The following is a 14,690-nucleotide window of genomic DNA, read 5'->3' on the forward strand; positions in this document are numbered from 1 at the left end:
GATGAGCAAACAAGCGGCCACACATACATAAGCATACATGTGAAAAAACCCTGAGCACGACAGAGACTTCCATATTCGTTATGTGACAATAAAGCCAGGCACTGTAATACAACTAGAGAAAAAATGTTGTCAAACTAAAAATAACACGGCAAAAAATAAAACAATGTGCAAATGTTTACAGTGCCTATAGGAAGCATTCACCCACCTTGGATGTTTTCACAGTTTGTTGTGTTGCAATCTGAAATCTTGATCCATTTAAATGGGATTTTTTTCCCTTTGATTTACAACCTACTCAACACTTTCAATGTGTGAAAAAATGTGGGGGGGGGGGGGGGGGGGGAACAAGTCCATTAAAAATAAAAACCTGAAAAGTCTTCATTAGATAAGTATTCACCTCCTTTGCTATGACACTCCTAAATAAGATCAGGTGCAACCATTTGCCTTCAGAATTCACTCACTAAGTTAAATGGAGTCCATCTGTGTGCAATAAAAGCGGTTCACATGATTTCAGATTAAATACACGTGTCTCTGTAAGGTCTCACAGTTCGGTAGTGCAAAGGTGGTTCTACCAAGTATTGACTCGGGGGGGTGAATACTTATCTAACCAAGACATTTCATTTTTTTTAAAATTTTCATTAACTGTTGTTTCACAATAAATATTCTCTTGCTTCTTCAAAGTGTTGAGTAGGTTGTATAAATCAAAGGGAAAAAAAATAATTTAAATGCATCAAGATTTCAGGTTATAACACAACAAATACAATACTTACTGTAGGCCCTGTATGTAGATTTTAGTTTAGGGTGTGTTTCGTTCCCCCACCTTTCTGAAGATAAATACAAATTTCCAGATGAGTCTAGCAAGTCATTCCCAATCACTAGCTTCCAACATAATATTGAGTCAAGATTAATATCAATTAATAAGTCCATCAATCAGTCTTTATTTTATATAGCGCCTTTCATAGTCGACCAACATCACAAAGTGCTCTACAAGATACAGTAACAACAAGAAAATCCATAATACTTTAAATACAGAGAAATATAATACATGATATACAGTAAAAAAAACAAAAAAAAACAAGAATAATACATTAAATACAGTGGAAAGTGCATAATGAATGATAGTAGCATAATATGTGAAACAGTAGCAGCAACACTGCAGCTAATAGCAGATATCAGGCTTAAAGAGCATGGAAAGCAAGAGAGAACAGGTGGGTCTTGAGAGTTGATTTAAAGTGAGCGACGGTGGGAGCATCACGCACCAAAGCTGAGCTGTTCCAAAGAGTCGGAGCCATGAAGTGTGGTGCACTTTTGCTTGGGGATAACAAGCAGGCCAGAGTCAGAGGACCTCAGCTTGCAGGCAGGGACATAGCGGGTCAGCAGGTTGAGGAGGTACTCGGGACCTGTGTGATAAGTCTTGTCTGTGACAGGAATCAGCAGTGCCAATAGCAGGGGTGTTGTAGCTGTTTGCATCAATTCCATAACATCTTTGTAAACCATAAAGCTGACATGATTTTTTTTTTAAAGCTTGAGCTGTAACACCATTCCAGTTTTCAGGCTACAACCGGCATTGCCTACATTGTCTTTAAAAAAAGTGACAGGATAGCACTAATAGGAATGGCTGAAATACGGCTCACATGGCTTATGCCACCTTGCTCTATTTTTGGCAACAACCCTCCTGCTTATCACTCGGATTGGCTTAACAGACTTTCATATACAGTATGTAGGCTAATGATTTGTCACCAGCCTCAGACCCATGGATAAAGAGTCACAAACATTTATTGAAACAAACACCTGTACAAGCAAATACAAGAGAAGAGAGGCGTTTGTATGACAATTTCAGGAAATTAATTAAAACATTCTAATTGTTGTTTTTTTTTTGTTTGTTTGTTACTGTACTGGTTTAGATTTATACCTATCAGTGAATTAAAGGGATGCTCACATGTTTTAATACAATAGTCAAGTTATCTTGACTCAGGTCTCGTTTCTCCCTCATGAAAGTGAGAGAGATGGAAACTGTTAAGTTCCTCTATTTAAGGGCCTCTGTTTATTTAGCACGGCTGTTTGTGTTTTGCAGATCAGTACGATGCATTTGAGGGGCTGCGGGCTGAAGAATGTGGCATCCTGAACGGTTGTGAGAACGGCCGCTGTGTGCGCGTGCAGGAGGGCTACACCTGCGACTGCTTCGATGGGTACCACTTGAACATGGCCAAGATGGCCTGTGTTGGTAAGGAAACTCGATCACAAACACATCAAGAACCCCATTTAGTATGCAACATAAACATGTTTGTCTCTTGCCTTAATTCTTTGAACAACAAGAAGAAACCTTTTCACTGATAATTGTCTTGTTTTCTTTTAATTTGACATTATGTGGGAATATTTATTAGTGCTATTTAAGTGCCAATTACAATGCTGTTTTTTTATGAATTGTGTTTGTTAATGTAATTCAGCAAGGTTGAATGGGACGCCTACAGTTAATTCATTCCTATTGCAGCACTGAGCAGACAATTACCTTTACATTTTATTAAGGGTAAAAAATACTTTTTTTTTTTCTTTATAACAAAATCACTAAAAGTGTTGTCAAGTAGCACTTAACCAAGTTGATCACAACATGAAGCCTAATGAACCTTGACCTCGAACCACAGTTGGTTTCAGACAGACCCAAACTCCTTAGCCTCAAAGAATGTTGGTGCAGCGAATGCGGGATGTATTAATAGGATGCTCTTCAACTGTGCATGTTCTGCTGAATATTCATGGTAAGGTCTCAGTGCAGCTTGAGCACATACCCTGCTAAGTGGACTCAGTAATGATGGTGAGGGTATTCTTGGTGACGATGAGACACATTGCAAATGCACGAATTAAGCATGCATACAGATGTTAAACAGGTTCTTATTTAAATGCTGCTTGTTCTTTAAGTAACCTCGTTGTATTTTCAAACTGATTACATTTTGTTTGTTGTTACTTGATGCTGGACAGACAGCTGTGTCAAAAATGGTGGAGGAGAAGAGGTTAAACATTGTATAATGACAACAGGGAATAACAGAGCTGAATATGGACTCTGTTGCTCCTGCAGGATTTCAGCTCAGTAACCGTGTTGACTGGTTGCTTTTCGGACCATAAAAGTGTCACAGGTGCAGGCTAATTTGTGCACTGGCATGCTTGAGGTTTTCCGAGTGATTTGACAGAGTAGGTGGTAAATGACATAGGGCTCTGTAATTATTCTCCAGCAGGGTTAGAGTCCATTCCTGTTTTTCAATTCCTTTTTTAAATCAATTCCCAATTCCAGTTCTCTTTTAATCAATTCCAACTCATCATTGATCAAATTTGCAATTAGCAGTATTCTGTTCAAATGAGCTTCTCACAATTGGAATTGGAATTGGAATTGTAAAACAGGAATTGACCCTGAACCTGAGCTCCAGTATCTGGCTATTGTGATCCAGAATCGAAGATTCAAAATGGAAATCTATGGCCATTGTCCAGGAATTGAGTGTTCTCTTTATAATATGTTCCATGTTCTTATTCTGTGGATAGTAAACCCTTGTCTTTTTGTTTTTCATTATTGCAGATGTGAACGAATGCACCGAGCTCAACAATAAAATGTCCCTTTGTAAGAACGCTAAGTGCATCAATACAGAAGGATCTTATAAGTGCGTGTGTCTGCCAGGCTTTGTGCGCTCGGAGCAGCCAAACTACTGCATAGGTTCAGAGGAAGCAGAGAAAGGCAGTGAGATGGAGTAAAGAGGGAGGAGAAGAAACACAACCAGTTATTTAATCTAAGCCCATATACTCTGCACTGTATAAATCAAACGAAAACATATTCTACTTGAGATGAAGATAAAATGTAGCCTACTATGTGATGTGGTGTCTATATGGAAAACAGCACTGTATAAATATGATGTGTTTTGTTTAGAAGGGGATTGAGCTGATTGGAATGGGACTCTAAGCTCCACTGAACTGACAGACCTAGTGGACACTTTGTGTTGTGAGTGAATCACAGCAGAGCCTTTCCATGCAGATATGTTCTAAACTTAAAAAGTGAAAAGGGCCAACCGACCAATCGAACCAACCACACTTTGTCCTTTCAAAACAGTATTCATTTTCCTCTATTTTCTATTGCATAGGAACATTGGCTCACACAGTGGTGAAAATATTTTGTATTGCTATTGTTAAGCCGCATTTGATAAATCTGCAATATGCATTATGCTGTAAAAGAATGTTATTAATGTAAATTCTTTGAAAGAAGCATTTTTCGGCTTTTTTTTAATTATTATTAATGAATAGAAATACACAGCTGTACTTGACTGTGTCTGGAACATGTCTGGACAATGGCAGGTTTTGATTTTATGATGTCTTGTCTGCCCTGTGGAGCAGGCACCTTTTTGTTACCTTACCTTACCTTCTTTTTTTTTTTTTTAACGCCCTTTAGAAAGTGAAGTTCATCATTTTATACTCTTTAAACGTTTTCTGCACTTAACTGCGATATAACAAGTCTTGCCAGGTTGCAAAGCTGCTAAAAGGAACAGCCGTTGGAGTAAGTTTTGTACATTTAAACTAAACAGATGAAAACCAGTTTATGTATTGTAATTTGTAAATGGAAAAAATTGCTCTTGTATGAATATCCTTACATATTATGCTGTATATTAAACCTCTATAAATAAATCACTTTTTGTATTTTTTTTCTTACTGATCCAGCTGTGATTTGTCGGTCCCTGCCTTTGCACTTGCTTCAAAACTGAGCCCAGTTTTACCATTGCTGCCTGATTTATATTTTTGTCATTTAGTCGGATGTGCTTCAAATGCCTAAGTGGGTGTCTTCGTGACATCCCCCTGTGCTGCTGTGACCCATTGGCAAGGGCTGCTTAGTTCCCTCATGGATTTGCACAATGCTCTTTCCTCAGCTATGAATGGTGAAGACACTTAGACTAACACATTTTTCTTGACCGTATATGTAAATGCAATAACAATATAGATTATATTTGTATGTATAAGTGCTGCCAAACTTTGTCCCAGTAGGACATAATAATCACCAAGAAACTCCGTGGAATTCTTGGATCCTGTCCTATCTTAACATATGCCGAAAAGAAACATTGAGAAGCGACCAAGGTTTCTGTATTGGAGTAATAAAAGGCAAGCAAGAAAAATATGATATCTGTTGTATTCTCATACAAGAATGTTTTCATATTTGAGGCAAATGATTCCTCAACTGTAATTGCACAATTTATTTTTCAGAGTTAAAGTACTGATGGGACTTTAAAGTGCCATTTACCAAAATATATGTAAAAAAACCAAAATAAAAAACAGTGTCTTGTTCTCATGTATACTCAATGAAGGAGTTTTTTTTTTTTTTTTTTTTTTTAATTAATAAAGGAGTTCCTTTAATATAATTTAGTTTCGCATTCTTCAGACAAAAATAATTCAGGACTGAAAGGGTTAAAAGCAATGCCATGCCTGTGGAGGAGCAATGCAAGTGTGGTTGTCAGTGTCACGCTGTGGGTATGCTTATTCATGAAGCACAGCAGATGTATTTTCCCCATCTTAAGGCAACCTACTCACACCTACCCATGACACCACTATCTCTTAAAGCATCAGAAGGTGCTTAACACCAGTGCAGTAGGCATATATAACTAAGTTGTTGACAGCAATTGTCACCTGTAATACATGCAGTAGGCTGTTGTCTCACAATTGAAGGCTTGCCGTCGTTCTAGGGGTGAGGCTCAGCCCCCCACACTGAACATACTGGCTACCCAATAATACATAAACCAAGTCCACCTGCCACTAAATGTTGTGCAAGTCTTTCTCCCCTGCCTCCGGCAACTGCATCTCCTTTCTGGGGGTCAGTGGTCCTCCATCACCCGGCCTTGGATGACCTCTGACCAAGGTCGGAGGTCACACCTCAATTGAGGGTGGCTCCTGTTGGACCAGAAGGTGAGATCCTGAGCCAGACAGTTTAATCATCCCACCCGATATTTCATATTATGCTGTGCCTCAATCAGTGAATTGGAATATCAATATGTTTAATTCGATTGCTCTCAACTCTCAAATGTTGGATGGAAAGTACGTTTACTGTGCTGAAGCACATAAAAAAACAAAGGAAAAAAGAACTGCATGATTAACTTCTGCTGAACTATCTCTAAAGCTATCTGTGTTTCCTCATGGAAAAAAAAATGTGCTGAGCTGAGCGATTTGATTGGAAACTGCAAGGTTGTTCAAGCAGTTTCTATGGAAATAGACTGCAAGCAAGGTCAGAACCCAGGTATGATTCTTACCTGGAGATCATCTGTGCAGCATATAGCCTTCAGCATGTGCGGTATCATCGTTCACTGGAACAAAAAATAACTTTTTGGATATTTTCAGCAGTTACAAACTTAGATTTTTTTTAAATGTCTTATTTAAGTAATAAACACACTTTTTTGTTGTTGTAGTTTTTAGTTTGTTTGCAACACTGTCCAGGAAAATGTATTGTATACGATTTAGAATAAGAAGTTAAAAACAGTGGATGTCCACAGCTCAGTTTTTTGTATATCCACTTGGGGGCACTATGCACAACGTTCATATTCTATTTTTAGGAATGGTACCAGAGACACAATATAGTTTGTGAATTGGTGTCACGTTCGTGCCTTATAAGGCTAGGCACAGGAGGGTTACAGCTGCCAGTAAATTATATATTTGTGCTCTGGGCTTAAGTGAAATGAGTTCAAGCAACCTGATAGACATTTTAAGAAATATATCAATAATTATATTAGGATAACAGCCTCCTTCGGAGGGACTATCTTTATTGAGAATACACATTCTCAATTTAAAAACAATCTTAGTTTAAAACACAATTATATCCTTTAAGAATATGATCCTGTTCTAAAAGTTTAGTACTATGTTGTTCAACCATACAAAACAATCTCATCTAAAAAAAAAAAAAAAAGGGAATTCATGAACCTGAAACGTAATATGTAAACATAAATGCAAATAACTGTTTTTACAATTGAGAGGAAGGATTTAACATACTGACCATTCTTTACTTCACTTGCAAAACGTTCATTCGCTTAACAATAGCAGTTGAGATCTCCTAGGTTACTAAACCCGCCCTAGATGCCCATATCTACCAATCAGTGAGGAGAGCCGAGTGTGGTTATTGGCTGCTGTTAAGTGTCAAACAATAAATCCAGTCGAGTTTTCTTTTTGAAATTGTAACAAGATCATAATCACATCAGGACCTGGACCGATACACATAACTTAATTGGATTTAACTGCAGGGTAAAAGTACACAAAATAGACAGGTTTCACAGTGAAGAATGAATTTCATGATCCGTGTCACATTTTTCACCGCCATGAAATAGGTAGGGCCTTAGTAATGTACTGTATAATTGAAGAAAATCCATGTGGGCGAAACACTTCTCTGAGCACTCCAGTATGAGACGCATTTTTGGTTGCGACGTGGTATGTAGATTGATGAGGACTATACATGAATGAAATATATTCTACATATCTTGGTTGTGATGTGGGCAGTAAGTCAATTAATAATAAATCCACATAGATATATAAAAGAGATATTATACATATTCAAGTATGAAGATGCAAAATTAAATGATCAACTGGAGTTGTCGCTGTCGGTTCCTTTGCAGGCAAGGGTCGACTACCTCTGATGTACTGTTTGGAAAAATGACGATGCAGTTGTATTCACTGAAGATCATGCAAATCTAAGTGGCTATGCAAAGTCATGTAAAGTTCTGATTAAAATATGACAGCAAAAAGTGAAATGCATCTGCAGCCGTGGCACACTGGAAGGGGCTGCTGCTTTCATTAACAGAACCAAGTGATTCATAAATTGTAACCAACAGTAAATACTATTTAAAAAATGGCAAGTCTACATCAGAATGGTTGAAGAACAAGAAATTTAAAGTTTTGGAATGGCCTAGTCAAAGTTCAGACCTAAACCCCATTGAGATGTTGTGGCAGGACCTGAAACGAGCAGTTTATGCTCAAAAACCCACAAATGTCACTGAGTTGAAGCAGTTCTGCAGGAAGGAGTGGGACAAAATTCCTCCACGGCGCTGTAAGAGACTGATCAATAACTACAGGAAGCGTTTGGTTGCAGTTATTGCTGATAAAGGTGGCGTAACCTGTTATTGGGGTCTAAGGGGGCAATTACTTTTTCACACGGGGGCATTGGGTGTTGCATAACTTTCTTTAATAAATAAATTAAATAAGTATCAAAATTTTGTGTTATTTGTTCACTCAGGGTCCCTTTTATCTAATGTTAGATTTTGGCTGAAGATAACATTCAGTATTAAAAATATGCAAAAATGCAGAAAATCAAACGGGGCAAATACTTTTTCACTTTTTATATATTTGAGAATCACACTAGGAAAATTACTAAAGTATAATTTTATAATTTGAGAAATATAGCTAAGCTTAGACCTATTATCAATCAATCAATCAATCATTATTTTATATAGCGCCTTTTATAGTGGACCACCATCACAAAGCGCTTTACAAGATGCAGTAACAAAAAGAAAATCCATAATACTTCAAATACAGAGAAATGTATAATACATGATATACAGTAAAACAAACAAAAAAAAAGAATAATACATTATATAGTGAAACCTGCATAATACATGATATAGTAGCATAATATATGAAATAGTAGCAACAACACAGCAGCTAATAGTAGATATCAGGCTTAAAGGGCATGGAAAGCAACAGAGAACAGGTGGGTTTTGAGAGTTGATTTAAAGCGAGTGACAGTGAGAGCATCACACACCAAAGCTGGGAGAGAGTTCCAAAGAGTCACAGCCATGAAGCTAAACAAGCGTTCTCCAAGCGTGGTGCACTTTTGATTGGGGATAACAAGCAGGCCAGAGTCGGAAGATTTCAGCCTGTGGGCAGGGACATAGTGGGTCAGCAGGTTGAGGAGGTACTCGGGACCTGTGTGATGAAGGGCATTGTAGGTGAGCAGGAGAGTTTTGAAAGTAATCCTGAACTTTACAGGTAGCCAGTGCAGCCGGACAAGACGGTTTTCTCGCTTACATCTTGTTCAGAATACAGCCGCTAGAATTCTGACTAAAACCAGGAAAAGTGAACATATTAACCCTGTTTTGGCCTATTTGCACTGGCTCCCTTTAGAGTATATAATTGATTTTAAGATTTTGTTGTTAACTTATAAGGTCCTGAATGGATTAGCGCCCAGTTATTTGCAGGAGTTTCTGACGCTGTATCTCCCGAATCACACTCTGAGATCACAGGATGCGGGGCTATTGGTTATTCCTAGGGTCAACAAAATCACCATGGGAGAAGGGCTTTTTCATGCAAAGCAACGAAATTATGGAATGCTCTGTCTGCATCTAACAGGGATGCTGGGACCATCACAGTTTAAGTCAAGACTGAAAAAAATACTTATAAGTATTATTATTATTATTATTATTATTATTATTATTATTATTATTATTATTATTGCTGGATCACACATGTGTATTTATATAAAAAAATATGTCTGCAGAGGTACTGAGAATTACGCAGCCTCTGACATATATATGACATGTCACAGTGTGTGTGTGTGTGTGTGTGTGTGTGTGTGTGTGTGTGTGTGTGCATATGTGTATATATATATATATATATATATATATATATATATATATATATATATATATATATATACACACACACACATATATATATATATATATATATATATATATATATATATATATATATATATATATATATATATATAATTTGTTTTTGGGTATGTGTGGCTTTGTAAATGTATGTGTGTACAGTACAGTATGTATGTTTACACAACATGAAAAAAGGAATATGAAAACATGAAAAAAAGTCATTGCAAGCATAAAAAACAATTACAACAAAAATACTGCATTTACCTCAATCCTATTGTTATCCTGGCTCATTGAAGGCTGCATTTTGGTCGATGAGGAAGGAGAGGAGGCGGCAGGCATTACATCATCGGGGTCATCGTAGGGAGTTTTGGAGCAGCTTTGCTGCTGCTGTATACCTGCGCACACCGCACTACTGTGCGTTTCCGTACGCTACGCAATGTTTTCCAATATTTTAACTCGAAATTGTATTTATGCCTTAAGGAACTTTTTTGCGTAAGGTCGAATTTGCGTAAGTCTGGTCTTGCGTAACCCGGGGAACGTCTGTATACAACAAATGGTTAACAGTACTACAGTTTGAATTGTAACTGTAGTTTAACATTGAACTGTCTTGATTTTTTTTTACTGTGCTTCTTGAAGCTGATTGAAGAGCAGGAGGTTGGGATATTGAATGATTCATGGCCCTCTTTATTGTGTTTCCCTTTTTCAGTCTGAAGCGCTAGAGTACATTTTGTTAGCTCGTTGACCTTTTCTGAGGGCACAGCTTGGTTTTAAAAACCTAGGAAAGTCGAATCCGATGATAACCTGCATTACCATGTACGGAAGAGCGTGTCTGATAAATAAACCGAATTATTAGCAGCCTCATGACCAAATGCAGAAACAAATATTTTCTTCGGTCACAATTTTTTATTTACATTTTTAAAACATTTACTGTTTTTTTTTTTTATTTATTTAAAACAGTTGCCCAGCCAAAGCTTTGACAAATACATATCAAATCGATAGATAGGAATCATAATGTGGTTCGCTTATGCATGCAGTGACTGAAGGGGATGGGTGTAGTCAGATCTTTTTTATTTTTTTACAGTGCATGGAGTACCATGTTTTAAACCGTACCACAATATACCACGGAAAATTAATTGGAGATTTCATTTAACCTGATTGGCCAAAATGAGGGCTTAAATCTCTGATAAAGGACCTCGTATATATCATCTTTCAAATTATGTTTATTATTATTATTGTTATTATTATTATTATTATTATTAATATTACAATTTTTATTTTTCTATAGCGTCTTTCATAGTGGACCACTATCTCAAAGCGCTTTACAGAGGTAGGCTGTGAACTGTGCATTATATGCAGAGTCACTCACAATAGGACAAGGAGGTTAAGTGACTTGCTCAGGGTCACACAGTGACCTCTGCCACAGTGCAGGAGCAGAGGTGGGATTTCAACCAGTGACCTTCTAGTTACAAGCCCTGGACTTTAACCACTGGACCACACTGTTCCAAATCAATCAGCCTGAAATTATGTGTTTTCTTTTCTGCTTGTTGAAAATCTCCATTCTCTGAATGTCTGTCCTCACTGTCCTATCGATCTATTTCAATTTGGTACAGCAAATATAGTAAAATAAATAAATAATCACGAATATGGTTTGCATATGACAGGCACGTCACACCTCTTCTCTAAAACCAGGAGAAGGAAGCTTTGACTTTATGAACACACACTGTGAACAAGTTACTGAACAAACAGCATGAAACAGCGGGATTAACACATGCTTCCTTCAACAAGACAAACACATTTCTAGCGAACTTACATAATTTCATACAAAAATCTATGCAAATCTTATCCTAAAAAAACTGGATTCTAGTGAACAAACAGCTGCACGTAATGACGTCAGTTTAAAAAAATGGATATCGCTTATATTTTCTTGATCGGAACAAAAAACAAACTTTGATGCATTTCTATCCATTGTTTCCATTCGCTTGCTAGACAAAAAAATCTGTTACTGTGCATGTTTACAATGTATTCAAATTGGTCTGAGTGATCCAGTCCCAAAATATCGTAATTTTACTTTTTCACGGCACTGTAGTTGGTCAAGGATATGATGGTGGCAGTAACAATATGGGGAAGGTACAGGGTGTCCAAGCAAGAATACGTTGTCACAATGCCAACGCCATCTATACACACCGCTGTGCCCACTGTCTGAACAGAGTAATTGTGAACGCTGTGTCTGGCAAGGAAGATGAGCAGCAGAGGGAAGTTTTCATGAAAAAGCAAAAAGAGCTTGATAGTATCAGGGCACCAAGCGCGCTTAAGGGCCTCTCAAATACCAGGTGGAGCTGTAGGGCAAGTCTTCAAATGTTCATCAAGACCATGTCATGCTTGAAGCTGCTGTTAGCAGTCCAGAAGAAACAGTGGAATCTACAAATGATGGAATGCGCAGAGGCACAGTGGCTGGGCTCACAGAGTGCAAAACCAGACTCAAATTCATCGAGTGCCTGGTGCATACTCGAGCGATGGGCAGTATGATCAGCTGAACAAGGTGCTGCAGTCCCCAACCTTGACCTCCTTAATGTTAACAACATGATCAGCAGTCTAAAAAACAGCATCCAGGACTTGAGAAATGATGTAATGTGGGTAAAGCTTCAAAAAACTGAATCCCTTGCCAGCACCATGGGCAAAGAGAAGATGTAGTGTCCACCACAAATGATGAGAATCCAGAAACTCAGTTGCACATTACTGCAGAAGAGGGCATGAAGATACAGTTTTACTTCAGCACTTTGGGCCTGATCCTTATGGAGCTTAACATCCATTTTCCTTCTGAGTTGAATGCTTTTGCCTATTTACTTCCACTTCACATGGGAAAACTGGAAGCACACAATCAAATAGTCTTTGGCTGGCAGAAATCCACAGCTAGATTACTTTGAATGCTGTGGCACAGTGGAGGCTGCTGAGAAAGTTGCAAGGTCTATGCTCTAATCCCAAAGGAACACAAGGACTGGAAGTGCCTGTGCAAAATAGCCCTGACATTGCCTGTAACAACTGCCTTTGCAGAGCGAGTCTTTTCCAAGCTCTCTTTGGTAAGACCAAGCTGAGTAACCGCATGCGGCAAGACAGACTGGAGGCTCTTCAATGGAGCAAGACGTGCTCACTGCTTCTATCTTCAATGGAGCAAGACGTGCTCACTGCTTCTATCTTCAATGGAGCAAGACGTGCTCACTGCTCCTATCTTCAATGGAGCAAGACGTGCTGGTATCCTTCAGTGACAAGACACTGATGGAAAGTTTTGTTGGGACAGGAGCAGATGAAACTGAGGGGAAGAAGAAACAGCGCCTTTTCTTTTATAAATTATGTAAGTTCAGAGATTTGTTACATTTCTATAAGAATTATGGGTCGGTATGCAGTTAAAATTGAATCAAAGTGAATAGGAAATTAAATTTAGCACTGTCAAAAAATAGAAAGTTTCTATTTGTATTTTTGCCCCAGTGGCAAAAATTTCCTGGCCAGTGACCATGCCGAGAAATGGTGTAAAAAGATGACAAAAATATTAAACATGTCTGCACGCAGAAAAGGAGACGTTTGTAAGAGAAGTGAAAGAAAACAGAGGGTCAGGTGCAGGTCGGCATTTGTAAACTTGGACCAAAAAGACGCACAGAATTATCTCTGTTTTGCCTACACTACAATTTGGCAAAAGCTGTTACAATTTACAAATGTCTTTAAAGAAATTGCCACAAAAATTTACCCCAATTTTTTAAACCCTGAAATCAACGACATGAGACGGGCCTTAACAGAGGATAATGCGCTCTTTGGGTTCTGTTGCTTAATTTAATTAAAATTAGTTTCCTTGAAGGGACTGGTGATTAAACTTGTTAGCTTGTGGTTTAAAATAGTTTAGTGTTGGGTTTAAAGATGGATGCAAAGTGCAATGCAAGTAGGTGATATAAATATCTTATTACATGTAGCCCTATACTATGTCATGGATGCTAACATTCTGAGAATTAAATATTGTTAAATACTGAACACTTGACTTGGTATGTTGTTTCATATTCGTAAACAAATGTTTCATTCTGGTTTGGGAGGGCCCACAATAAGGTCCAGCACTGGGGGGGCCTGTATATCTCTTTCTCTGCACTGACTGCAGTAGTACTAGTAAGTTATAATATTATATTCATGTTGAGTTCAGAATGCTTGTTTTTTAATCTTTTCTGCCTTATTAGGCGAAATCACAGTATTCATCCCCACACCTGTTAAAGGCACAGCCGCACCCGGTGAGCTGAAATCGGACACCTGCAAGAGTGGCCTTTGTCCTCCATGGGCCGGTAGCTTGCGAATATCCTATGTAAAGCTGTTGGGTGTAAAGAATTAGGAAGAAAAATCGGGGTAAAATAATTGGACAGACTAAGTTATTGATATACATTTAAAGCGACGCATCCCCCTTCAGTGAGCTAATATAATGTTTGAGGGTACAACTTATTCATTTGTACCTGCTGCTTTGGCAACACAATTCTTCCTTCTCTATTTTCTTAGATTATTTCCGGATTGTCGGCTTCAATGCGTGCACTTCATCACTCAAATTACTATCAAGTGCCTGCCTACATTCAGCTCCAGAGAATTTCAGGTTTCTGCATTATTTTACAGAATCACTTTGTTCTGCTGTGTGCTGTTATCTGAGCCCATCGGTACCATTAAACATTCATTATCACATTTTTAAAACACATTAACTGTTAATAACTACTGACTGTCAGGGTGAAGAATGAGCATTGGTAACATGTTAATAACTCTGGTTCTTTTTGTGTTAATAGTTATATATTCATAAGCTAATGAAAAAGTTATTACAAAAAAAAAAAAAACTTATTGCATTTTCTAAACATTACTACAGCAGATTCACTTCAATGATATGAGTGATTTGCAGTTGATATTCCCCAAGTACTGGAGGGGTCTGATGTTTGCTGATCTGTTTTAACTGCCCTTAAGTTTTTTTTAACTGTTGTTCAGAAATAAGTTACTATATTAACTAACCATCAACAGAAATGCTTATGTATTCATAAGCTAATTAATACACTGAAAAAGTGGCCCTTAAAATAAAGT

At 37.8% G+C, this 14,690-nt stretch overlaps 1 protein-coding gene across 12 annotated transcripts in view; it reads left to right on the top strand.

Moving 5' to 3' along the window:
* The window catches only part of ltbp1 (latent transforming growth factor beta binding protein 1), a 132,636-nt gene extending 127,905 nt beyond the window's left edge, over positions 1–4,731 (top strand). For 4 of the 12 annotated variants that reach the window (XM_041249969.1, XM_041249972.1, XM_041249974.1 and 1 more), the window contains 2 exons: positions 2,072–2,221; positions 3,560–4,730. In XM_041249969.1, the coding sequence (XP_041105903.1) occupies positions 2,072–2,221; positions 3,560–3,732 (323 nt within the window). In that variant the 3' untranslated portion in view covers positions 3,733–4,730. Of the gene's footprint in view, positions 1–2,071; positions 2,222–3,559 lie in introns of all 12 variants that reach the window. The other 8 variants (XM_041249975.1, XM_041249970.1, XM_041249977.1 and 5 more) reach the window with 6 other exon arrangements.
* Positions 4,732–14,690: the final 9,959 nt, after the last annotated feature.

Source organism: Polyodon spathula, chromosome 5 (assembly GCF_017654505.1).
Source record: "Polyodon spathula isolate WHYD16114869_AA chromosome 5, ASM1765450v1, whole genome shotgun sequence".
Lineage (NCBI taxonomy): Eukaryota > Metazoa > Chordata > Actinopteri > Acipenseriformes > Polyodontidae > Polyodon > Polyodon spathula.